Source organism: Schistocerca piceifrons, chromosome X (genome assembly GCF_021461385.2).
Source record: "Schistocerca piceifrons isolate TAMUIC-IGC-003096 chromosome X, iqSchPice1.1, whole genome shotgun sequence".
NCBI classification, from domain to species: Eukaryota; Metazoa; Arthropoda; class Insecta; order Orthoptera; family Acrididae; genus Schistocerca; species Schistocerca piceifrons.
The window spans coordinates 756,597,483-756,624,847 of NC_060149.1; the positions used below are offsets into that span (position 1 = coordinate 756,597,483).

General features: G+C 41.4%; 1 protein-coding gene across 2 annotated transcripts in view; it reads left to right on the forward strand.

Annotated features, from left to right (window-relative positions):
• The window catches only part of LOC124722007 (lysosomal acid phosphatase-like), a 180,917-nt gene that overhangs the window by 57,452 nt on the left and 96,100 nt on the right, over positions 1 to 27,365 (forward strand). For both annotated transcript variants that reach the window (XM_047247179.1, XM_047247180.1), the window contains exon 2: positions 27,224 to 27,322. In XM_047247179.1, coding sequence (XP_047103135.1) covers positions 27,224 to 27,322 — 99 coding nt within the window. The remainder of the gene's footprint in view (positions 1 to 27,223; positions 27,323 to 27,365) is intronic.

The window sequence follows — 27,365 nt, forward strand, 5'->3', positions numbered from 1 at the left end:
AAACGTTACAAAGGTCTTTCTGCACCATGAGCGACAGCCTGTATAAACGCGTTTTGGCCTTTTCGCATTAACGTTCCTTTCCAACTGGTATTTATTTTACATTTAATAATGTATCAATAATCTGCTCCTAGTGAGGGCATCTTTCACTGCCAAAGCATTATTTCATTTTCCAGTACACTCACACAATAAAAAAAGGAATATGCAGCACTATTTCTGGACGTATGGTAACCTCGGTCTGCCCAGAGGTTGTCAGGCCCTGGCACAAAAACCAAGCAGTATTTTTCCCTTCGGCTTTTATCTTTTCTCATAGGAGGCTCCATAAAAGATTCCAGGACGCTAATCTTGCCTTCAAATCGCCATCTTGGGCCTTTTTTCCACTCGGCCTACCATTTCATATAGCATAATGAAAGTTGATTACTAAATACACGCTTGAACTGTTTCCGCTTTGCCTTCTAGAACAGCCCTCTTTACAAGGACACAAATTAAAGTGTACAATAGGCCATTCAGTTTCATAACCTATGTAGAAGTTCCACACATCAAAAGTTCGATTATAAAATTATAGCTGTTAGATTACAGCTTCATAAGGGAAATACATTTAGGGTTGACACAAGATCTTGGTAAGATTACATCACACTACAAAAGCAAGCAGCTATCTCTAGATACAGAGGAATGTAAAGTTGCACATTTCACAAAACGTAAAAAAGTAAAATACTTGCCTTCTCATTAAATTTTTTTATTTGTTGCATGTATTCCAATCTGTCAACCCTAGCAATTTTTACCCTGTACAGCTCCTTCTAGTACCATGGAAGTTATTCTATGCCCTGATATTTTAACGCACATTCTGTCATCCTGTCACTTCTTCTTGTCGTTGTTTCCGTATGTTCTTTTCTTCGCCGATTCTTCGGAGAACCACCTCATTCCTTATGTTATCAGTCTACCTAATTTTCAACAATCCTATGTAAGCACCAGATCTCAAACGCTTTAATTCTCTTCTGATCCGGTTTTCCCATTGTCCATGATTCACTGCCATCATCTACTGTGTTCCAAACGTATGCTTTAGAACATTCTTCTCTACGTTAAGGCCTATGTTTGATACCAGTAGACTTTTCTTGGCCAGGAATGCCTTCTTTGCCTGCGCCAGTCTGCTTTTTATGACCACCTTGCTTCACTCGTCGTGGGTTGTTTTGCTCCAAAAGTAGCAAAATTCCTTAACTTCGTCTACTTCCTGATCACCAAGGTTGATAAGTTTCTCTCTCGTCTCGATTCTGCTAGTTCTCACTACTTATTTTCTTTTTCCACATTTACTTTCAATTCATATTCTGTACTCCAGACTGTTCAGTCCATTCAACGGATCCCGTAATACTTCCTCACTTTCACTCGAGATACGAATATCACTATCGAATCTTATCATTGACTTCCTTTCACTCCGAATTTTAACCCCACTCTTGAACTTCATTTTATTTTCGTCATTGCTTCTTAGATGTACAGGTTGAGCAGCGGGAACGGAAGACTGCATCCCTGTCTTGCACCATTTTTAATCCGAACATTTCGTTCTTGGTCTTCAAATGGTTCAAGTAGCTCTGAGCACTATGGGACTTAACATCTGAGGTCATCAGTCCCCTAGAGCTTAGAACTACTTAAACCTAACTAACCTTAGGACATCACAAACTTCCATGCCCGAGGCTACCGTAACGACCGCGCGGTTCCAGACTGAAGGGCGTAGAACCGCTCGGCCACACAGGCCGGCTCTTGGTCTTCCGATCTTATTGTTCACTCTCGGTTCTTCTACATATTGTATGTTGCCAGGCTTCCCCTATAGCTTACTCCTATTTCTCTCAGAATTTCGTAGAACCTGCACTGTTTTACATTGCCAAGCGTTTTTTCTAATTCGACAAATCCTGTGAACTTGTCATAATTTTTCTTCAATCACACTTCCATTATCAAGCGCAACTCTCTGGTACCTTTACCTTACCTACGTCAAACTAATCGTCATCTAACAGATCATCAAATTTCTTCTCCATTTTTACGTATATTATTCTTGTCAGCAGTTGGATGCAAGAGCTGTTAAGCTGATTGTGTGATAGCAGGCACACTCATCTGCCCATGCTATCTTCGGAATAGTGCGAACGACATTTTTCCGAAAGTCTAGTGGTAGTGTGGTAAGGTGAACATTCCCAAAGATTCTACAAGCCAACTGGAACAGTCGTTTGGTTGCCGCTTCCCCCAGTGATTTCACAGATCTTGCAAATAGAATATATCAGGTCGAACTATACATGGGAATGTGATATGATTTATGTACGCTAAATTCTGAGTGAAAAGGTGGGATAAAGTGGGCTGACTACGATTCTTCAACATGTAAATGGAAAATTTTGAGTTTATGTGGGGAAGAACTTCCTTAAAAACATTTTTGCAGCCATGCTCGGTTACTGTTTGTGTTTCTCATTGTACCATGTGTGAATAATTCCGGAAAATGACAATACAAATGAGGTCTGTATGAATGATTACGAGCTTGCTTGCTCACGGAAAAATGTTCAAGAAACGATGAAAAATCTGAAAAGCAGAGATTCGCAGGAATATATTCAGTATCCGTTACACGCCTATTTCGAATGATTCAGAAATGTGTCTCCCCGGGAATATAGTGACAGTCAACTTCACATACATAACTACCTTGGGAGCATTCAAAACAAGATTATACTAATAGCAGCTCTCACAGTTCTACACACGCCATATACATCTACGCTGAAGAGCCAAAGAAATTGGTACACCTGCCTAATACCGTGTAGGACCTCTGCGAGCACGCAAAAGTGCCGCAACATGACGTGGCATTGTCTCGACTAATGTCTGAAGTAGTGCCGGAGGGAACTGACAACATGAATGTAACAGGACTGTACATAAATCGGTAGGAGTACGAGGGGATGGAGATCTCTTCCGAACAGCACGTTGCAAGGCATCCCAGATATGTCCAATAATGCTCATGACTCGGGAGTTCGGTGGCCAGAGGAAGTTTTTAAATCAGACGAGTGTTCCTGAAGCTACTCTGTAGCAATACTGTACGTGTGCGGTGTCGCATTGTCCTGCTGGAATTGCCCAAGTCCGTCGGAATGCACAATGTACACTCTTTGACATAAAACTTGACCGGCGGCCGGCCGCTTCAGAGGCTAAGTCCGCGCCGATCGCGACATGGGACAAAAAAACTGGCCAACTCGCTAATTCTCTAAGTCCGGTTATCTGCACAATCTGGCAACACTGTAGACTGCGGCACTTCCTGGAGGAAAACTTGTCCCATGATAGAGAAACGCTAGGCTGATTACGCCTGTGGTCTAGCGGTAGCGTGCGTTGTTTCTGTTCATAATGTCAGTGGATCGAGAGCAGGTGGTATAAAATATTTTTATAGCCTCTTCTGTCTGAATGCTGAAGACGTGAATGTAATGGTAGCGCAGATTCAATCTATTTCGCTTTGTGACACACCGATATCAAAATTTTATCCAGTAACGATTTTGCGGCAGATTTCCTGCAGACTGTCCTCCTCTGGACGCCGTATGCGGCAAAGCTCCGGGATCCATTTGCTGGCTACTGGCAGCGGCCGTGGCGACAGCAGCGGCGCTGCACTCCCCCGTTCTTTATCGAAAGCGCCTGCTACCGCTCATCGCTTTTGATGATTTAAAACGCTTTATTATTAAATGTTGCTCCACAGAAAATTTCTACAATTTCCATTCACGCTCAAAAGCAACGGAGACAGACGCCCTGATTAGTAGGCGGGTATTATATTACATTAATCGGCAAGAGCTGAGTATGGCCCGAAATTAATTTTATAGACTGGGACGAAATTAAACCACCTCAGTACATTCGATGAATTTATAAATGCTTCATACCTCGTTTCTTTTCCTTTCAAACTCAATTATTTGTGCAACTTTTGGTCAATGTTTGGATGTTTTCGTCAAGCCAGAGTGAGCGTCTGTGGTGTAAAGTGTATTACAGTTCTTGTTTCATTCCTTATGGTAAGTCTATGCGATAAACTGTGTGAATACCTTGCAATGCATGCTCTGTAGCAGTGCAGGAACACTGCACATTTGGAGTTCCATGTATGGGTTCATGAAGTATTTATTGTTGATCGGAAGTGATAGTTAAGGTCATCAGATTTAAACCAGAAAAATTTGTCGTTTTGAAGGTTTCAGAGAACGGAAAGGAATTGCTAACGCCGGTGTTAGAAAACGTCTACAGTTGAATGCTATTGCAAAAATTTAGAAGAAGGGAACTACATTAATGAACATGTGCACTTCATAAACAACCTTCTGACATGTTAGACCTATATGACGAACAAAGCTCAAATTTATATCGTTGACAGTCGGTTTGAATCTTTTCAGGGTCTATTTTACAGTGAAGCACCTTGGAATTCGCAAAGCAGAAATCCATGATATTAACTTAATTTACTAAGTCGAAATCGGACGAAGATTGATGTTTAAAGGCATTCTTCAGATTTCGCATAAGAAATTTTTACTAGCAGTTTGCAACTCCATTAATTAAAATGGAAAATAAAAGGTTGTACTCAGCGGCTTCTACCGTGATTCGAACTGCTATGTCTTACAGTACAAGCACTGCAACGCACAAGGGAACCTCTGAGCTAACGACACACTGGCGGCCAGAGGCGGAATATAGTCACTGCGATGTTGCCTGAGCCGCAAAACGCAACCTTAAACACACGAACAGAGGAGGTGGAGATTACTGTTTTAACGTCCCGTCGACAACGATGTCATTAGAGACGGAGCACAAGCTCGGATTAGGGAAGGATGGGGAAGGAAATCGGCCGTGCCCTTCCTAAGGAACCATCCCGGCATTTGCCTGAAGCGATTTAGGGAAATCATTGAAAACCTAAATCAGGATGGCCGGGTGCGGGATTGCACCGTCGTCCTCCCGAATGCACACACAAACAGGTGTTACTTATGTGAAGAACGCCATTCTTGGAGTCCAGAAATTAAATATACTTTCTAATTGTGTCATCTTGCAGTGGATTATGTCGTACGAGTCTTCGATGTGGAAAACGAATGTCAAGTGAATTTAGCGAGGTAACGCCGACCTACACCCGGAAGTAAATGCACTATCAGAGTGTTGACAAATACTTGCTACGACGCTGCCATTTCTCGGCTCTCTGACGAGGCAGCTCTTCAGCGAAATGCTTGCCGTGATTCTCCGATACGGTTCTTCAGAGTGGAGACGCGCGCGCACGTTTGGTTTTTATGCGGCGTTCTCCCCTGATGGTTTCTGACGTCGCCTTCTGGGCTGTGTATACATATGAGACATTCAATTATCATTAATCCAGAATGATACAAGTTTCAGCTTCCGGCGTGGAAGAAGGCTGTTGACGCCGACATTATATCATTTCAACGTAGGGAAAGCAAAACGGATCATTCAATGTTTCTCATTCAACATAAAGCATGTGAGATAATTTTCCGTAACGTTCATAATCATCTAAAAATACAAACGAAGTAAAAATACACCGGAAGCTTATTCGAATTGAATATAACGCTTTGCACCTCGATGTCGAATTTGTCCACTTGCAATCTTTTGCAGCATACACATAGAATGTCATGATTACCACGGGAATGAAGAAATATGTTGGTAAGGATGGAAGCAAGAAGAGACGCAGTCAACAAATATTCTATTCCTCATGGCATTCATTTCATTTGACACGTAAGAAGAGGTAAAGCGGGAATTTACTTTCGTTAACACGAAAGATATGCCGCACATATTGATAACGAGGAAGTCTGCGTCTTCATACGTTTCCTCCTTGAAATCTGTATGCTCTATTATATACTAAGTAGCCCGATCATTGTTTCAGTAATGTTACCCTCTTGTTTGACCCCGTAACGATGAACAGATTCCAAATGCATGTCTCCCTTCCTGGGTTGTTTTTTGTGTTTTATTGCTTGGAATTCCTGAAGCAGACCACTGTGCCTTCCCCCCTCGTGGGTTAGGTCTCAAAACTAAACTGCTTTGTATCCAATGGCATAATTTATTCAGACAGCATCAGCATAAGACTATCAAACAAAGCCTTCCATTTACAGTTGCAGCACTCTAACCAGCACTGACCAAAGTGTAATCCACGGTCATGGTCCTAAATTACCAGCTGTCTGCTACTGTGGCAAAGTCCGTACTACACTGTCGATTCCGCAGCACCATTTTATCTGGTAACACTGTGTAGTTGCACAGTTGTGCTACCAGGTCTGTCCTCACACTGTCAACTTTATGTATCTCACTTCTCCTGTAGCGTAGATCACGAGGAGCCGAAGTAAATGAGTGTATTCTGCATGACGTAACATTCAGTATTCCCTTCTTTCATAGCCACTCTTCATGTGCATCGATACCAAATAGGAATGCGAAAACTCTTGCGAGTGAGAGAATGACAATAACAATCGTAACAAGAACAAGCAAATAATGAATGATGTTTATTCCAACGCAGAACGAGAATGGCTTTAAATATAAAAATCTGTATCTATATCTATATCCATATCTATTGATCTTTGAGTTGGCACAATGCAAATATATTCTTCGCATTTAGTTACTGAATTTAGTTCTGGATGTTTGCAGAGAAAAGGAAAAGTCGGTACTTCTCGCTAGTGTAATATAATGTGAACCAGCAACTACCCTTTCCTTAGAACACGACTCAAGCAGGTCCTCAAGTAGGTAGCAAGGCACTGCTGCATTCTGTTCCCTGACATTGCTCTGATGACGGTTAATGCAGATAGTTCCGATTATGAAATACAAAACGTATTGCAGGTTAGTTCCTAGGATAGTAACATTAAATTTGCGTTGTAGACGGCACATGAACGTGACGACTATCCATATTACTCATCAATATAAAAAGACAATATTTAGGGAATTTAGCAGGATTACTCAAAATGAATTCTGAAATTGGGTGACTGACTGCACAGGTGCTAAACGTCGTCAAGAGTATACGATGTCCTAATCGCATTAGGAATATGAAGATCGTCTTCGACAGCTCTCAACTTTCACATTGCTATCTCCACCCTACTCCAGACAGCCCTCGGTGGAGTTGCACTACGTTGCCGATGTTATGGAAGGCCTTCAAACCGACAACAGACCACATATTGAAAAATACAAGCGAATTCTCTTGCAGCGTAAGCTTGTTGTAACTAATCTAAAAATTATTGGAGAGGAACATTGTCCTATTCAAAAAAAGTAAAATGTTACACACTGTTGACGTCAAACGGACATTATCTATGTCCTGTCTTGTGTCCTACTCATCTATAATATCAAGTGTACTATGAAAATGATTATATATAATGGATGATAGGGTAATGCATTGATACCAGATGGTGGGGGCCGGCCGGTGTGGCCGTGCGGTTCTAGGCGCTTCAGTCTGGAACCGCGTGACCGCTACGGTCGCAGGTTCGAATCCTGCCTCGGGCATGGATGTGAGTGATGTCCTTAGGTTAGTTTGGTTTAAGTAGTTCTAAGTTCTAGGGGACTGATGACCTTAGAAGTTAAGTCCCATAGTGCTCAGAGCCATTTGAACCATTTGAACTATTTAACACAAAATGACATTAAAAATTAAAGTTATTCACGAGCAGCTAGTTGAGAATATGTATGAACATTAAATGACACGACGAACTGAAATAATATGACGAAGAGTTCAGCGCTCACTGGGAATAGAGCCCCACACATATCGTTGTTGACTACACACAAAGAGACGTCAGCTACCGAATTTTTCTCCACCAGCTGCTCAGAATAGCATCTTGAACTTACAGTCATCTCGCAAATAGTTCTGTGTCTCACTGGGAGTTAAAAACGTCAGATATCGTTAGTGTTGACAACGAATGAAAATACATTAAAAATCAAAATTATTATCCACCAGCAGATAGGTGTTCTCATGATAGAGCTTGATAATACATAATTAAATCTTTAGTGCCGGGCCAGGATTCGATCCTATTCACGCGTAATATGTGAAGGTGTTGAGGAATCTGCAGTTTTGAACAAACAACAAATTGTAGCCGAGCTGTATTGCCACGAAGGGATCAAATTCCGCGTTAAGGGCGGTCTGAGTTGCATTCCCAGTTTAGAACCAATTATATCGACATACAGAAGCTCAAATAAAAGATGGAATAAGTGTCCTGTGACCATACATAGCGTTTGTGTCGTCACTTGAAATAAATAACTAGTATAAGAAAGGTTACTGGTGATAGAGTTTCTACATGTCGCCACTCCAGACTTTATTGTGGTTCAACCTACCGCCTACTTGGTAAAGAAGGAATATCATCTTTAATGTGAATTTTCAGACCACGCAGCCATTATATCTCCTCACTTGGTGTAGCCAGGAGAGAATGGAATCTGTCTCTCCCTATCTAAAATCATTGACGGAAGTGGGAATCGAACCCAGACCATAGGTATAACAACCTACCATCCGTCCAACAGACCACGAAATCCTCTTCTCTGCGAGTCATTTTTCTATCGTAACGCAGTTGCGCCACACTGGATGAGAATTCTGACACACAGGCTCCCTGTAGTAATTTGCAGCATGCTCAGTAAATTCATTTACTTGGTTGACCGAATCACCATGAACTAGCTGCCTCGGCTACCCAGTGCATACATTCGACTATTTTGTAATCACAGAAATAAAATCACGTAACTGCCACCTACACACAACTGCCAACAGTGTAGGATGCAGAAGTTTAAATAGGAAGTGTTCCTTTCCACTTGAGCTATTCTATTGCGCTATCTGTTACTAGAAAACGTCGTTCAGTCCAAAAGAAAAGCTGTAACTGTTTGTATCTCAGAAGTCAAGACCTGGCCATATGCATAATCTCACAGTGCTGTGGAATCCAAAAGTTCTGGAGGAATAGTTACCGAGCTCTGGAGCTGCTGTAGCTACGTGTCAGCTTGTAGCATAGATAAGATGTCGCGAGTTCGAACACATTCAGTGCTACATTTTTTAAAACGCAATTCTGCTCTCTGCTGAAGGTATCAATCTAATGGAACTTTGAACATAATTCCCTTCACTTCTCAACCCAAAGTAGTCGCATGTGGAAAAAGGGCTAACTACTGTGACATTTTGTTCTATTCAGGTTTAATAGACAGCAGGCAGCAGATGCATCTCGAAGATGTGCAGGGAGAGCGCATCGTGCCATAATATGTCAGAAAAGTATTTTCTATATTAGCCGTCGTGTGGTAGTTATATTTTATTCTTCTTCAAACTTTGTTTGACAGCTTTAACTCAGAACAAGTTTTCTACATGCATGTAATCAATAAACTGCATGTGCATTGTCAGACTGTCATAGGTAACATCTGAGAATTCGCATATATCGTTGATGATTAATTTCTCTCTCATGTTTACTATTGTTTTAACAACACTAAAGGAAACCTTACGAAAATTGTGCACTGTATTATAAGAAATGAAATAAAACTAACCATGGTAACCTTACGACGAAAGTATCTGTAAACAAGCATGCCTCTATCGACACGAGTTAGTAAAATACTACTCACTTAGATTTTGATTGGGTCTGTGTTTAATTGGTATGCTGTGTCATACTCAAGAGGTATGCAAATGTGGCATTTCATAAATATAGTTACGTATTCCTAGAAACCCAAAATTCGCTTGTCAGCAGCGGAAAGAGGCGTTACCTGTTGTGCAGCATTGTAAGTTTTTCAACATTGCACTATGAGCTGAAAGCATTTTCTTGCGATATCCTTATTGATGTTTGATCTGACTGCTTGTAGCTCTTTCACAGAAGGGATAAAAACGTTACAGTCAGTGAGACTGGAACTGCGAACCGTAACAGACGCTTTTTCACAGCTCAGCACGTTACCACAGAGCTGGCGAGGAGGTATGGGTCTTAGCTTCCTATTACGACGGCAATAGTAACTAGCACTCGTAAACCGCTATTTGAATGTCGAGATTAGTTGCGGTTTCCACCTGCAACGACTTTCCTGGGCTGGAAACCGTAAATTTTCAATCTTTTGTTACCCTGCAAGCGATAATAACTCGGATTATTCAATGGAAATGACAGGTAAAATCAAGTGAACTTTGAGGCTTAATTCCATGCACACCAGGAAGTAACTCGTCGATCACAGGGTTGCCAAACATACGTTGCCTTGTTGCCAAATCTCAGTTACAGTACCAGCAGGAAGAAGACGAACCGATGTGATCCTACAGCGGTCTGGGAAGTGACCATAGCTGGTGTCTCCAAGTCACGGCTGCTACGGCCTGGAATACGTAATGCGTCTGATTCGCTTTCTGTAACTAGGTTTAGGGACTGGAGCGTAGTTACTAATAATACTCAGAACTGACTGCAAACTGAGCATCATAAATCAGTAACTCTCATTGTTGTTTTTATATTTCTTTCGTAAGTGTACTCAAAACTAAGAAAGTCATTCACAGGCGTTTTCGTGCCTCGCCGATAGTCGAGCACAACATACAAATAAAAATAAAAAAGAATGTGTGTGTGTGTGTGTGTGTGTGTGTGTGTGTGTGTGTTTGAGAGAGAGAGAGAGAGAGAGAGAGAGAGAGAAATAAAAAGCAATGAGAGAGAGTGTAAAAAATTGTTGTAAAGAAATTGAATCAAGGTATTTAAAGAAATCTTTCATTAAAATGACACGTTCCATATCATTACGAAATGTCGTATTCATTATCTATGGAACAAGAGTTAATCTAATGTAATCTAATCTAATCTAATCACATCATATTGATGATTAGCCATGAAGAGTCATGAATTACCGAAATTTTGGCCAATACCAGTAACCAAATCTAAACTTGAAAATAAAAGACGACAATTTTTGTAATAAACCGTGACTCCTATCAAGACCTTTTCGTCCCTGTTATCGAACCACGAAAGATGTCTGATATACCTCCATTCTGAAGTAACAAAGTGTGCATGCATTTAAAGATGAAGTGCATGATGTGAAGTTCTGTGACGGAGATACGAACCCAACACGTAATCCGATTGTTAACTAAGAAAAATCAAATGTTACGTATCGGTTTTTCTTACGAGCCGCTAGGTGTCTGAATCTAAAATAAGGATACAAACTTTTGTGCCTAAGCGACAATCGAACTGCACACCTACCGTGCATCCACGAATATAGCTTAAGTTTCAGTTGCTTACTCATGAACAGTAAGATGTGTGCGTGTTTGACCAGAAATAACGACACCTGTTGCCATTGTTGGAAACACATGAACAGACATTGAAATTGCGCGTTAATTTTCACTAGCAGGTGGGTGTGCACTTGATAAAGCTAGAAATGAAATTATGAATATTTTTGTACTGGATCAGGTTTCAGACCCACATACTTACCTTTGGAGGAGACCTAGAGAAGATTGCAGTCTTGGGAAAAGGAACGAAATGACTGAACTATACTGTTCCGAGAGATTCAGATCCTCGAAAGAGGAGATACGAATTCGAATCACAGTCCAGCACCAAATTTTTAAACGTCTCTAGTTCAATCAAGTACAAGTAAAATAAGAGCCCTGTCCCTTTAAATGGCTATCGGTTCATCAAATAAAATAAAATTTTCTAATGTAAGTAAGCTTACTGGCGGCTGTATTTCTGTTTACCATGACTTCCGCTGTGTCATTTCCCAACGTAAACCGGCTCTGCCCAGTTGGTAATGAAGGAACGTGATGTTTAATGCGGATTCTGGATTATAACGTCTTTCTCTTGAGGTTACCAGAGGTAAAATAAATCTGTTTGTGCCTCTTAAAAGTAAATGCCTGAACCCACGCATTGCACCTGTGATAGCTCGTTCCACCATACCATTGTGGCCACATTACCCAGCCCCAAGAGTGTGCTGTAACGGATGATGTGCTTAGCTTACAAAATTAGTCACGGTGGAAAAAATGCGAGTCTATTAAATGGTCGAGTAGAAGCAAGCTTCTGACGCAGAGATTATGCTATTCTCATGTCATCAGGATGTAAAGACTCTTCTAGGCATCATAGGCTGGATGTGAAGCCATTTTGATTTTTCACAAATTCAGCAAATTTCTTAGTTCGAGAAAATCCACTGTGAAGTGTGAAGTTGCCGGATAATTCGATTATTACTGTTATTATTACTATCATTTTATTCAAACCGCTGCTGGAACACGACCGTAGTCTTCAGGTAAAACGCGAGACCAGCTAATATGACGTCTGGCGACCGAAAGCACATATCGACAAAATATTTATCGCCCCTTTCCTCTCGGTGCTGAAGCTATGAGTGTAATTCAAGCGAATCTACAATATCATATTAGCTGGTCTCGCGTTTTACCTCAAGACTACGGTCTTAGTCAAGAGTAATGTACTAAGACTGGAGTCAAGACTTCCTCTGGGAAGTGCCGCAGTCTACATGTTGCTAGATCGAGCATATTGCCAGACATAGAATTCTGAGAGGAGCACGACTGTATTTGTCCACCTTACGTGAACGACTCGGCGGTCAATTTTTTGGTCTGAGACTGTATCTACAACACATATTGCACGCTGAAGACCCAGAAGAATTAAAAAAAAAGTAGTTTATGAGAGCAACGTTAACCATAGCGTTCGAAGTATTCCTAGTATTGTATACGTGTGTGTAAACGCCTTCCAATGACCACTCAAGAAAGACAAGGATACACAGTCTAGCTCCAATATTATAAATACGCCTCAGTTTGTGGATGGACTCAGACTTAGGTTGATAATAATTTTGAAAATTTAGCAGCCCTGTACCCATTGGTGTTAAACTCGTTTTCAACCAATGATTCCCACAGCTACAGGGATACTACTTGTGATACCTCTTAGACAGAATACTTAAGCAGTGTTATCAGACGAAAAGATCAACCTGACACAAACTGTGGGAAGTTTGTTTTACAACTTTCGTACCTGGATATTCAGCTTTTTCCTATTTGAGATATCTGTGAACGTTGCTGCTTAAGACAATTTAAGCAGAAACTAAATTCCCTCAGCTTCGACAATGTTTAAAGAAATCGTCTTATCGGCACTAAATCGTGGTTTGTGAATTGTTTACCGGCCGTACTCTGCCGTATTTTGCCGGTTGGAAGGCAAAAGCTTACTGACAAATTTCACACAGAAATTACTGTTACAGTGTACTTATGGAGCCAAATGAGTGAATTGCGTATTTTCCGGTGAGAAAGAGCACTGGCAAACAGTCTTCACTACATTAGGTTATTTAAACTGGTGTCACTCTGAGCTAGAATTTATGGTCAGCGACTAAGTGTAAGGTCAACGTTTCGGATGCGAGTTTTGCGACTGTGAAATACTATCCTACATTATAGAAGCGAATATTAAATTTGAACTAATATTGCGAAAATTTTGTACTTGGGCAGCCTAGAATGAAAATACTTCTGTTTATTTCAAAGGGAAACAATAGATTTTCTAAAACACTGTCTGTCATACACAACTTGAAACAGGTATGTCGACCAAATCATGTGGAAGAACTAACAGCAACGTATATCGGAAGGCAGTAAGATCTCTTGCCTTTTGGTTTGTCTGTACTCGATAGCCATTTCTAGGCGAAAGTAAGTGAAGAAAGGCAGTGCGTTTTTGTTACCAAGTAACGTCTTCGTCAATTACTTTAGTTTTAAAGTAATCTACGAGTAATTGCTGGTGTTTGATATTAACATGAAAAGGATTCCGTAGACAGGGAAAGAACCTGTTCATGAGAAACTACATCTATAGTGACCAAAAGGCATTAAATGATGTTCAAGCACTTGTGTTACAGCAGCGGTATGAATAAAATGATATTAATAATAACAGTAATAATCGAATTATCCGGCAACTTCACACTTCACAGTGGATTTTCTCGAACTAAGAAATTTGCTGAATTTGTGAAAAATCAAAATGGCTTCACATCCAGCCTATGATGCCTAGAAGAGTCTTTACATCCTGATGACATGAGAATAGCATAATCTCTGCGTCAGAAGCTTGCTTCTACTCGACCATTTAATAGACTCGCATTTTTTCCACCGTGACTAATTTTGTAAGCTAAGCACATCATCCGTTACAGCACACTCTTGGGGCTGGGTAATGTGGCCACAATGGTATGGTGGAACGAGCTATCACAGGTGCAATGCGTGGGTTCAGGCATTTACTTTTAAGAGGCACAAACAGATTTATTTTACCTCTGGTAACCTCAAGAGAAAGACGTTATAATCCAGAATCCGCATTAAACATCACGTTCCTTCATTACCAACTGGGCAGAGCCGGTTTACGTTGGGAAATGACACAGCAGAAGTCATGGTAAACAGAAATACAGTCGCCAGTAAGCTTACTTACATTAGAAAATTTTATTTTATTTGATGAACCGATAGCCATTTAAAGGGACAGGGCTCTTATTTTACTTGTACTTGATTGAACTAGAGACGTTTAAAAATTTGGTGCTGGACTGTGATTCGAATTCGTATCTCCTCTTTCGAGGATCTGAATCTCTCGGAACAGTATAGTTCAGTCATTTCGTTCCTTTTCCCAAGACTGCAATCTTCTCTAGGTCTCCTCCAAAGGTAAGTATGTGGGTCTGAAACCTGATCCAGTACAAAAATATTCATAATTTCATTTCTAGCTTTATCAAGTGCACACCCACCTGCTAGTGAAAATTAACGCGCAATTTCAATGTCTGTTCATGTGTTTCCAACAATGGCAACAGGTGTCGTTATTTCTGGTCAAACACGCACACATCTTACTGTTCATGAGTAAGCAACTGAAACTTAAGCTATATTCGTGGATGCACGGTAGGTGTGCAGTTCGATTGTCGCTTAGGCACAAAAGTTTGTATCCTTATTTTAGATTCAGACACCTAGCGGCTCGTAAGAAAAACCGATACGTAACATTTGATTTTTCTTAGTTAACAATCGGATTACGTGTTGGGTTCGTATCTCCGTCACAGAACTTCACATCATGCACTTCATCTTTAAATGCATGCACACTTTGTTACTTCAGAATGGAGGTATATCAGACATCTTTCGTGGTTCGATAACAGGGACGAAAAGGTCTTGATAGGAGTCACGGTTTATTACAAAAATTGTCGTCTTTTATTTTCAAGTTTAGATTTGGTTACTGGTATTGGCCAAAATTTCGGTAATTCATGACTCTTCATGGCTAATCATCAATATGATGTGATTAGATTAGATTAGATTACATTAGATTAACTCTTGTTCCATAGATAATGAATACGACATTTCGTAATGATATGGAACGTGTCATTTTAATGAAAGATTTCTTTAAATACCTTGATTCAATTTCTTTACAACAATTTTTTACACTCTCTCTCATTGCTTTTTATTTCTCTCTCTCTCTCTCTCTCTCTCTCTCTCTCTCAAACACACACACACACACACACACACACACACACACACACATTCTTTTTTATTTTTATTTGTATGTTGTGCTCGACTATCGGCGAGGCACGAAAACGCCTGTGAATGACTTTCTTAGTTTTGAGTACACTTACGAAAGAAATATAAAAACAACAATGAGAGTTACTGATTTATGATGCTCAGTTTGCAGTCAGTTCTGAGTATTATTAGTAACTACGCTCCAGTCCCTAAACCTAGTTACAGAAAGCGAATCAGACGCATTACGTATTCCAGGCCGTAGCAGCCGTGACTTGGAGACACCAGCTATGGTCACTTCCCAGACCGCTGTAGGATCACATCGGTTCGTCTTCTTCCTGCTGGTACTGTAACTGAGATTTGGCAACAAGGCAACGTATGTTTGGCAACCCTGTGATCGACGAGTTACTTCCTGGTGTGCATGGAATTAAGCCTCAAAGTTCACTTGATTTTACCTGTCATTTCCATTGAATAATCCGAGTTATTATCGCTTGCAGGGTAACAAAAGATTGAAAATTTACGGTTTCCAGCCCAGGAAAGTCGTTGCAGGTGGAAACCGCAACTAATCTCGACATTCAAATAGCGGTTTACGAGTGCTAGTTACTATTGCCGTCGTAATAGGAAGCTAAGACCCATACCTCCTCGCCAGCTCTGTGGTAACGTGCTGAGCTGTGAAAAAGCGTCTGTTACGGTTCGCAGTTCCAGTCTCACTGACTGTAACGTTTTTATCCCTTCTGTGAAAGAGCTACAAGCAGTCAGATCAAACATCAATAAGGATATCGCAAGAAAATGCTTTCAGCTCATAGTGCAATGTTGAAAAACTTACAATGCTGCACAACAGGTAACGCCTCTTTCCGCTGCTGACAAGCGAATTTTGGGTTTCTAGGAATACGTAACTATATTTATGAAATGCCACATTTGCATACCTCTTGAGTATGACACAGCATACCAATTAAACACAGACCCAATCAAAATCTAAGTGAGTAGTATTTTACTAACTCGTGTCGATAGAGGCATGCTTGTTTACAGATACTTTCGTCGTAAGGTTACCATGGTTAGTTTTATTTCATTTCTTATAATACAGTGCACAATTTTCGTAAGGTTTCCTTTAGTGTTGTTAAAACAATAGTAAACATGAGAGAGAAATTAATCATCAACGATATATGCGAATTCTCAGATGTTACCTATGACAGTCTGACAATGCACATGCAGTTTATTGATTACATGCATGTAGAAAACTTGTTCTGAGTTAAAGCTGTCAAACAAAGTTTGAAGAAGAATAAAATATAACTACCACACGACGGCTAATATAGAAAATACTTTTCTGACATATTATGGCACGATGCGCTCTCCCTGCACATCTTCGAGATGCATCTGCTGCCTGCTGTCTATTAAACCTGAATAGAACAAAATGTCACAGTAGTTAGCCCTTTTTCCACATGCGACTACTTTGGGTTGAGAAGTGAAGGGAATTATGTTCAAAGTTCCATTAGATTGATACCTTCAGCAGAGAGCAGAATTGCGTTTTAAAAAATGTAGCACTGAATGTATTCGAACTCGCGACATCTTATCTATGCTACAAGCTGACACGTAGCTACAGCAGCTCCAGAGCTCGGTAACTATTCCTCCAGAACTTTTGGATTCCACAGCACTGTGAGATTATGCATATGGCCAGGTCTTGACTTCTGAGATACAAACAGTTACAGCTTTTCTTTTGGACTGAACGACGTTTTCTAGTAACAGATAGCGCAATAGAATAGCTCAAGTGGAAAGGAACACTTCCTATTTAAACTTCTGCATCCTACACTGTTGGCAGTTGTGTGTAGGTGGCAGTTACGTGATTTTATTTCTGTGATTACAAAATAGTCGAATGTATGCACTGGGTAGCCGAGGCAGCTAGTTCATGGTGATTCGGTCAACCAAGTAAATGAATTTACTGAGCATGCTGCAAATTACTACAGGGAGCCTGTGTGTCAGAATTCTCATCCAGTGTGGCGCAACTGCGTTACGATAGAAAAATGACTCGCAGAGAAGAGGATTTCGTGGTCTGTTGGACGGATGGTAGGTTGTTATACCTATGGTCTGGGTTCGATTCCCACTTCCGTCAATGATTTTAGATAGGGAGAGACAGATTCCATTCTCTCCTGGCTACACCAAGTGAGGAGATATAATGGCTGCGTGGTCTGAAAATTCACATTAAAGATGATATTCCTTCTTTACCAAGTAGGCGGTAGGTTGAACCACAATAAAGTCTGGAGTGGCGACATGTAGAAACTCTATCACCAGTAACCTTTCTTATACTAGTTATTTATTTCAAGTGACGACACAAACGCTATGTATGGTCACAGGACACTTATTCCATCTTTTATTTGAGCTTCTGTATGTCGATATAATTGGTTCTAAACTGGGAATGCAACTCAGACCGCCCTTAACGCGGAATTTGATCCCTTCGTGGCAATACAGCTCGGCTACAATTTGTTGTTTGTTCAAAACTGCAGATTCCTCAACACCTTCACATATTACGCGTGAATAGGATCGAATCCTGGCCCGGCACTAAAGATTTAATTATGTATTATCAAGCTCTATCATGAGAACACCTATCTGCTGGTGGATAATAATTTTGATTTTTAATGTATTTTCATTCGTTGTCAACACTAACGATATCTGACGTTTTTAACTCCCAGTGAGACACAGAACTATTTGCGAGATGACTGTAAGTTCAAGATGCTATTCTGAGCAGCTGGTGGAGAAAAATTCGGTAGCTGACGTCTCTTTGTGTGTAGTCAACAACGATATGTGTGGGGCTCTATTCCCAGTGAGCGCTGAACTCTTCGTCATATTATTTCAGTTCGTCGTGTCATTTAATGTTCATACATATTCTCAACTAGCTGCTCGTGAATAACTTTAATTTTTAATGTCATTTTGTGTTAAATAGTTCAAATGGTTCAAATGGCTCTGAGCACTATGGGACTTAACTTCTAAGGTCATCAGTCCCCTAGAACTTAGAACTACTTAAACCAAACTAACCTAAGGACATCACTCACATCCATGCCCGAGGCAGGATTCGAACCTGCGACCGTAGCGGTCACGCGGTTCCAGACTGAAGCGCCTAGAACCGCACGGCCACACCGGCCGGCCCCCACCATCTGGTATCAATGCATTACCCTATCATCCATTATATATAATCATTTTCATAGTACACTTGATATTATAGATGAGTAGGACACAAGACAGGACATAGATAATGTCCGTTTGACGTCAACAGTGTGTAACATTTTACTTTTTTTGAATAGGACAATGTTCCTCTCCAATAATTTTTAGATTAGTTACAACAAGCTTACGCTGCAAGAGAATTCGCTTGTATTTTTCAATATGTGGTCTGTTGTCGGTTTGAAGGCCTTCCATAACATCGGCAACGTAGTGCAACTCCACCGAGGGCTGTCTGGAGTAGGGTGGAGATAGCAATGTGAAAGTTGAGAGCTGTCGAAGACGATCTTCATATTCCTAATGCGATTAGGACATCGTATACTCTTGACGACGTTTAGCACCTGTGCAGTCAGTCACCCAATTTCAGAATTCATTTTGAGTAATCCTGCTAAATTCCCTAAATATTGTCTTTTTATATTGATGAGTAATATGGATAGTCGTCACGTTCATGTGCCGTCTACAACGCAAATTTAATGTTACTATCCTAGGAACTAACCTGCAATACGTTTTGTATTTCATAATCGGAACTATCTGCATTAACCGTCATCAGAGCAATGTCAGGGAACAGAATGCAGCAGTGCCTTGCTACCTACTTGAGGACCTGCTTGAGTCGTGTTCTAAGGAAAGGGTAGTTGCTGGTTCACATTATATTACACTAGCGAGAAGTACCGACTTTTCCTTTTCTCTGCAAACATCCAGAACTAAATTCAGTAACTAAATGCGAAGAATATATTTGCATTGTGCCAACTCAAAGATCAATAGATATGGATATAGATATAGATACAGATTTTTATATTTAAAGCCATTCTCGTTCTGCGTTGGAATAAACATCATTCATTATTTGCTTGTTCTTGTTACGATTGTTATTGTCATTCTCTCACTCGCAAGAGTTTTCGCATTCCTATTTGGTATCGATGCACATGAAGAGTGGCTATGAAAGAAGGGAATACTGAATGTTACGTCATGCAGAATACACTCATTTACTTCGGCTCCTCGTGATCTACGCTACAGGAGAAGTGAGATACATAAAGTTGACAGTGTGAGGACAGACCTGGTAGCACAACTGTGCAACTACACAGTGTTACCAGATAAAATGGTGCTGCGGAATCGACAGTGTAGTACGGACTTTGCCACAGTAGCAGACAGCTGGTAATTTAGGACCATGACCGTGGATTACACTTTGGTCAGTGCTGGTTAGAGTGCTGCAACTGTAAATGGAAGGCTTTGTTTGATAGTCTTATGCTGATGCTGTCTGAATAAATTATGCCATTGGATACAAAGCAGTTTAGTTTTGAGACCTAACCCACGAGGGGGGAAGGCACAGTGGTCTGCTTCAGGAATTCCAAGCAATAAAACACAAAAAACAACCCAGGAAGGGAGACATGCATTTGGAATCTGTTCATCGTTACGGGGTCAAACAAGAGGGTAACATTACTGAAACAATGATCGGGCTACTTAGTATATAATAGAGCATACAGATTTCAAGGAGGAAACGTATGAAGACGCAGACTTCCTCGTTATCAATATGTGCGGCATATCTTTCGTGTTAACGAAAGTAAATTCCCGCTTTACCTCTTCTTACGTGTCAAATGAAATGAATGCCATGAGGAATAGAATATTTGTTGACTGCGTCTCTTCTTGCTTCCATCCTTACCAACATATTTCTTCATTCCCGTGGTAATCATGACATTCTATGTGTATGCTGCAAAAGATTGCAAGTGGACAAATTCGACATCGAGGTGCAAAGCGTTATATTCAATTCGAATAAGCTTCCGGTGTATTTTTACTTCGTTTGTATTTTTAGATGATTATGAACGTTACGGAAAATTATCTCACATGCTTTATGTTGAATGAGAAACATTGAATGATCCGTTTTGCTTTCCCTACGTTGAAATGATATAATGTCGGCGTCAACAGCCTTCTTCCACGCCGGAAGCTGAAACTTGTATCATTCTGGATTAATGATAATTGAATGTCTCATATGTATACACAGCCCAGAAGGCGACGTCAGAAACCATCAGGGGAGAACGCCGCATAAAAACCAAACGTGCGCGCGCGTCTCCACTCTGAAGAACCGTATCGGAGAATCACGGCAAGCATTTCGCTGAAGAGCTGCCTCGTCAGAGAGCCGAGAAATGGCAGCGTCGTAGCAAGTATTTGTCAACACTCTGATAGTGCATTTACTTCCGGGTGTAGGTCGGCGTTACCTCGCTAAATTCACTTGACATTCGTTTTCCACATCGAAGACTCGTACGACATAATCCACTGCAAGATGACACAATTAGAAAGTATATTTAATTTCTGGACTCCAAGAATGGCGTTCTTCACATAAGTAACACCTGTTTGTGTGTGCATTCGGGAGGACGACGGTGCAATCCCGCACCCGGCCATCCTGATTTAGGTTTTCAATGATTTCCCTAAATCGCTTCAGGCAAATGCCGGGATGGTTCCTTAGGAAGGGCACGGCCGATTTCCTTCCCCATCCTTCCCTAATCCGAGCTTGTGCTCCGTCTCTAATGACATCGTTGTCGACGGGACGTTAAAACAGTAATCTCCACCTCCTCTGTTCGTGTGTTTAAGGTTGCGTTTTGCGGCTCAGGCAACATCGCAGTGACTATATTCCGCCTCTGGCCGCCAGTGTGTCGTTAGCTCAGAGGTTCCCTTGTGCGTTGCAGTGCTTGTACTGTAAGACATAGCAGTTCGAATCACGGTAGAAGCCGCTGAGTACAACCTTTTATTTTCCATTTTAATTAATGGAGTTGCAAACTGCTAGTAAAAATTTCTTATGCGAAATCTGAAGAATGCCTTTAAACATCAATCTTCGTCCGATTTCGACTTAGTAAATTAAGTTAATATCATGGATTTCTGCTTTGCGAATTCCAAGGTGCTTCACTGTAAAATAGACCCTGAAAAGATTCAAACCGACTGTCAACGATATAAATTTGAGCTTTGTTCGTCATATAGGTCTAACATGTCAGAAGGTTGTTTATGAAGTGCACATGTTCATTAATGTAGTTCCCTTCTTCTAAATTTTTGCAATAGCATTCAACTGTAGACGTTTTCTAACACCGGCGTTAGCAATTCCTTTCCGTTCTCTGAAACCTTCAAAACGACAAATTTTTCTGGTTTAAATCTGATGACCTTAACTATCACTTCCGATCAACAATAAATACTTCATGAACCCATACATGGAACTCCAAATGTGCAGTGTTCCTGCACTGCTACAGAGCATGCATTGCAAGGTATTCACACAGTTTATCGCATAGACTTACCATAAGGAATGAAACAAGAACTGTAATACACTTTACACCACAGACGCTCACTCTGGCTTGACGAAAACATCCAAACATTGACCAAAAGTTGCACAAATAATTGAGTTTGAAAGGAAAAGAAACGAGGTATGAAGCATTTATAAATTCATCGAATGTACTGAGGTGGTTTAATTTCGTCCCAGTCTATAAAATTAATTTCGGGCCATACTCAGCTCTTGCCGATTAATGTAATATAATACCCGCCTACTAATCAGGGCGTCTGTCTCCGTTGCTTTTGAGCGTGAATGGAAATTGTAGAAATTTTCTGTGGAGCAACATTTAATAATAAAGCGTTTTAAATCATCAAAAGCGATGAGCGGTAGCAGGCGCTTTCGATAAAGAACGGGGGAGTGCAGCGCCGCTGCTGTCGCCACGGCCGCTGCCAGTAGCCAGCAAATGGATCCCGGAGCTTTGCCGCATACGGCGTCCAGAGGAGGACAGTCTGCAGGAAATCTGCCGCAAAATCGTTACTGGATAAAATTTTGATATCGGTGTGTCACAAAGCGAAATAGATTGAATCTGCGCTACCATTACATTCACGTCTTCAGCATTCAGACAGAAGAGGCTATAAAAATATTTTATACCACCTGCTCTCGATCCACTGACATTATGAACAGAAACAACGCACGCTACCGCTAGACCACAGGCGTAATCAGCCTAGCGTTTCTCTATCATGGGACAAGTTTTCCTCCAGGAAGTGCCGCAGTCTACAGTGTTGCCAGATTGTGCAGATAACCGGACTTAGAGAATTAGCGAGTTGGCCAGTTTTTTTGTCCCATGTCGCGATCGGCGCGGACTTAGCCTCTGAAGCGGCCGGCCGCCGGTCAAGTTTTATGTCAAAGAGTGTACATGAATGGATGGAGGTAATCAGACAGGATGCTTACGTACGTGTCACCTGTCAGAGTCGCATCTAGGCGTATCGGGGTCCCATATGAGCCAAATGCACACGCCCCGCACAATTGCAGAGCCTCCGCCAGCTTGAACAGTCCCCCGCTGACATGCAGGGTGCATGGATTCATGAGGTTGTCTTCATACCCGTACACGTCCATCCGCTCGATACCATTTGAAACGAAAGCCCATATCGATGATGTTTCGTTGAATGGTTTGATCGCTGACATTTGTTAATTGCCCAGCACTGAAATTTGCAGCAACTTCTGCCACGTTGAACGATTCTCTTTAGTCATCGTTGGTCCCGTTCTTGCAGAATCTTTTTCCGGTTGCAGCGATGTGATGTTCTACCGGATTCCTGATATTCGCGGTACACTCATGAAGTGGTCGTACCGGAAAATCCCCACTTCATCGCTACCTCGGAGATGCTGTGTCCCATCGCTCGCGCGCCGGCTATAATACAACGTCCAGACTCATTTAAAACTGCCATTGTAGCAGCAGTAACCGATCTAGCAATTGCGCCAGACACTTGTTGTCTTACATAGGCGTTGCCGACCGCAGCACTGTATTCTGCCTGTTTACATGTTTCTGTATTTGAATACGCATCCCCATACCAGTTTCTTTGGCGCTTCCGTGTACATACATACACCTTACGCCACTATACGGTGCATGGGGAAGCTACCCTTTGCTACTCCAAGTCACTTTTCTGTTCCACTCGCGAATGGAGCGAGGGACAGACGACTGTCTGTATGCCTCCGTAAGAGCGCTAATTTCTCTCGTCTTCGCTGTCCTTACGTGCTCTGTGAACTTTCTCAGCAATTACTGATTCTTAGTTCACCTTTGCACTTGATAATGGCTATAAAGCTGAAATCGCGATAGCGTGAAATAAATGAATATTAAAACACAATCACATGGCGGAAATTTCATGTGAGGAAAAAATCTCAATGTTTTGCGAAAAGAACAGCGTCTTCCCTCGAGGATTTTCACGGAGCACTTCCGTAATACTCTCGTGTTTATCTAACCTGCCGGGAATAAATCTAGCAGCATGCCTCTGAACTGCTTTGATGCATTTCTTTAAAGCTACGTGTTGGGGATCCCAACCACTCGAGCAGTACTCGCATAAGTGCGAGGGTTGGAACTTTAATATTGGCAACTATTTATTTACAGCTCGTAAAAAATGGATACATGTTTCAAAGTTTTACTGACCTTCAAAGTAGTCACCAGCATTGTGTATAACCCGATGCCAGCGATGTGGAAGTCGAAGGATACTGTTAGCAGTGCCAGTTGTGTTGACAGTTCGAGTGGCGGGGTCTATTGCCCGACGAATTTGTAGCATTTCTGAAGTGAATGCCCTGAAGTGTTTCCTTCAGTTTAGAAATCGAGTTGAACTCACGAGGACTTAAGTCAGGGGAGTGAATTAGGTGGTATAGCACTTCGCAGCCCCATCAGTCAAACAAATCGGTAACAGCTTGCACTGTACGTGCTTGAGCGCTGTTCTGCAAAATGATGGTCAGGTCCTGCAGATAGTGTCATCCCTTCTGTCTCTATGCTGTTCATTTTTGGATCACAACCTTAGCTTAGAGACAGAAGTGATGACGCTTTCTGCAGGACCTGGCCATCATTTTGCAGGACAATGCTCAAGCAAGTACAGTGCAAGCTGTTACTCATTTATTTGACTGATGGGGCTGCTAAGTGCTATACCACCTACTGCACTCCCCTGACTTAAGCCCTCGTGACTTCAACTCGATTGCCGGCCGCTGTGGCCGAGCGGTTCTAGACGCTTCAGTCTGGAACCGCGCGACCGCTACGGTCGCAGGTTCGAATCCTGCCTCGGGCATGAATGTGTGTGATGTCCTTAGGTTAGTTAGGTTTAAGTAGTTCAAAGTTCTAGAGGACTGATGACCTCCGATGTTAAGTCCCATAGTGCTCAGAACCATTTGAACCATTTTTTGCAATGTTACGCCTAGATATTTAACCGATGTGACTGTGTCAACCAGCATACCGTTAATACTGTATTCGAATATTACAGGATTGTCCTTCACACTCATTTGCATTAGCTTATATTTTACTACGTTTAGAGCAAACTGCCGTTCATCATTGATGCAGCGCACCATTCATAGCAGGAAAGGGAGAAAGAAATCTTAATAATCAAACGTTTGTGGGAACTGCAGCACACACAAAGAAAGATCCGAATGTGGACAGCCTCAGAGGACGTGTAGAACAGTGTATGACCAATAAGGAATTAGCACTGCAGAGAGGCGTACACATGGGTGAACAGTGTCATCTTGTGTGACCGGAAAGGTCTGCGTTAAACGGTCAGTCATTTAACGGCCATCAAACGAGGCTGATATGCGAAAGAAACGGGACAAGGCTGCAGTATCGGTATGGCTTAGTTCGCGTGTGGCAAAATGACCAGACTCCGAGAAATGAGTTACTCTTACGTGACTGTTCTACTCGTACACGTCATGCAGCTACGTCAGTAATGCGTGTGTGGAACGGAACATGTACATCTTCGTCCGGTGTTGCCAAGACGGTGGAGCGCTGCAATGATTTTGGACCAGTCTGTGGAGATGATTCGAAGCCATCTGCAGCGGGCTGGATTGTGGCAAGCCGAAACACTATACGCGTCGGATCGCAATAAGCATGTGAAGTTGATCGCTTTCGTCCCAAGTTGCGGAATCCGTTGCTGTTAGACGGATCCCGATTTAGCTTTTCCTGCAGTGATAGTTCTATACGTGGTAGACACTACCCAGATGGCTGCACCCTGGCACACTTGTATTATTGAGGTGTATATGCTACAAGCGCCAACTGAGCTGATTTGCGGTGCCGTGGATGCAACGTCATCCCGACCCTTACGTACTGAGACCAAACTGAATAGCAGTAACCACTTATGAGAGATTTTAGAGCACGAGATACTGTCTCTGCTTCAAGGAGCACCACGTGCCATATTTACAAGCGAGGTAGCATTTGACGAGAATTGTACAAGCATTCTTCAGAATTTAACAGGTACTACTGATTCATTCAAAGAAAAAGCTTCAGATAACGTATTTGAGACAAAGAAAAATGTAACCTACAAAATTTGCCGAACAGTTCAGATACGTATCAAAAGTATATTTGCAGGCGAAGATAATTTCGAGGAGAAACTCTTCAGACTATCAAATCATTTAATGGCAATGCGAAGACATTTTTCCTTATAACATTGAATATATTTGCACTCTCTTCACATTTTTTGATCTGTTGAAGATAGTGAATAAACAACATTCATTTAATACCCCAAAAAACTTTCTCTTATCAGTCCTACTGACAAAACTGATTTCGTCCTTTGTCATGACTGTTGCGCAATATTTTGTTCTCATCTTTTATTCGTGGTCACGTCTCGAGAAATTATTTAAATCCATTTCCTATTAAATGTCATGGTAGAACTTCGGTATTCTTAGTGACCTCACACCCATTTGTATCACGTATATGATATTCGATTCTTAATCCATATTCCAACACATTTTTTTAAAGAAACACCGCTATATGATTGTTTTATTGTTCACTTAAGTACAACCCAGGTTTCGGCATCTTATGCTATTTTCAAGTATTTGATTCTATATCTTTAACACATATTGAAGGACACTTAACATGTTGTCAAGCTCGTAGTTGGCCAATAATTAAGAAAAATATTGGCTCTTCACGAAATGCCAGACGTAACATCACCATCTTGTAACAGGTCAACAAATAATTGTGGCAGCATGTCATATTTAATAATTACGTTTTAAGGACATGTGATCAGCTTTTATTTACCAACGTAAGCCTGTTTTTACTAAATATGACGTGCTCCTACTTAAAAAAAATTGTTTATGACTGTTGCTCAGTAACATCAAAAACTGCTAACATATATTTCATTCGCTACACTAGCTCAGTTAGTCAAGGATGACGAATAAAATCGGCCTTGATCTGTTTAGTCATTCCTGGCCTGACTAAGAAAGGGAATGAAAAGCTAAATCTAGGTGGCGGGACGGGAATTAGAATCCCGGTACTCATGGTCGCGAGTGACGTACTTCCTCCACTGATCTACTTCCCTGAATCAGCTTTGGCATTGCTAGTCGGTTTAGATGGCAAATGCAGTTACATGAGGAAATGGTGTTATTGAAATCGCCAGTGACTGAAAAAGTATGGGCCCCATACCGACAGTCTTCAGTTCCAAATACATTCAGTCCGCAACTATCCTTAAAGCTAGTCAGTACTTCCTGGTTGACTCGGTTAGGTCCTACTTTTGTTTGTCCCATTAACTGCCTGTTCGTTTTCTTTATTATATTTTAAGTTACCTCACCATGTTTACAGACAACTCAGAAGATTCTAGTAAAAATTGTAAGAGTTTAATTGGTTGCTTGTTGTCGTGAGAACTTGCAGGAGAAAGTGCAGTTTGAAAGTTGCTCTAAATACTGATGCTGTTCAACTACTAAGATACATGTCTAAGCGCACGCAGTGCGCAGAGGTTTTCGTGATGTTTTATTTACTGTTCCAGATTTTCCGCCATGGAGACCGCACACCAACGGACACTTATCCAGAGGATCCTTACAATGACGATAAGTACTGGCCGGAAGGCTGGGGTGCCCTGACAAATGTAAGTACAAACCAACCCTGTTTTACGTATGTGACGTGCGTAT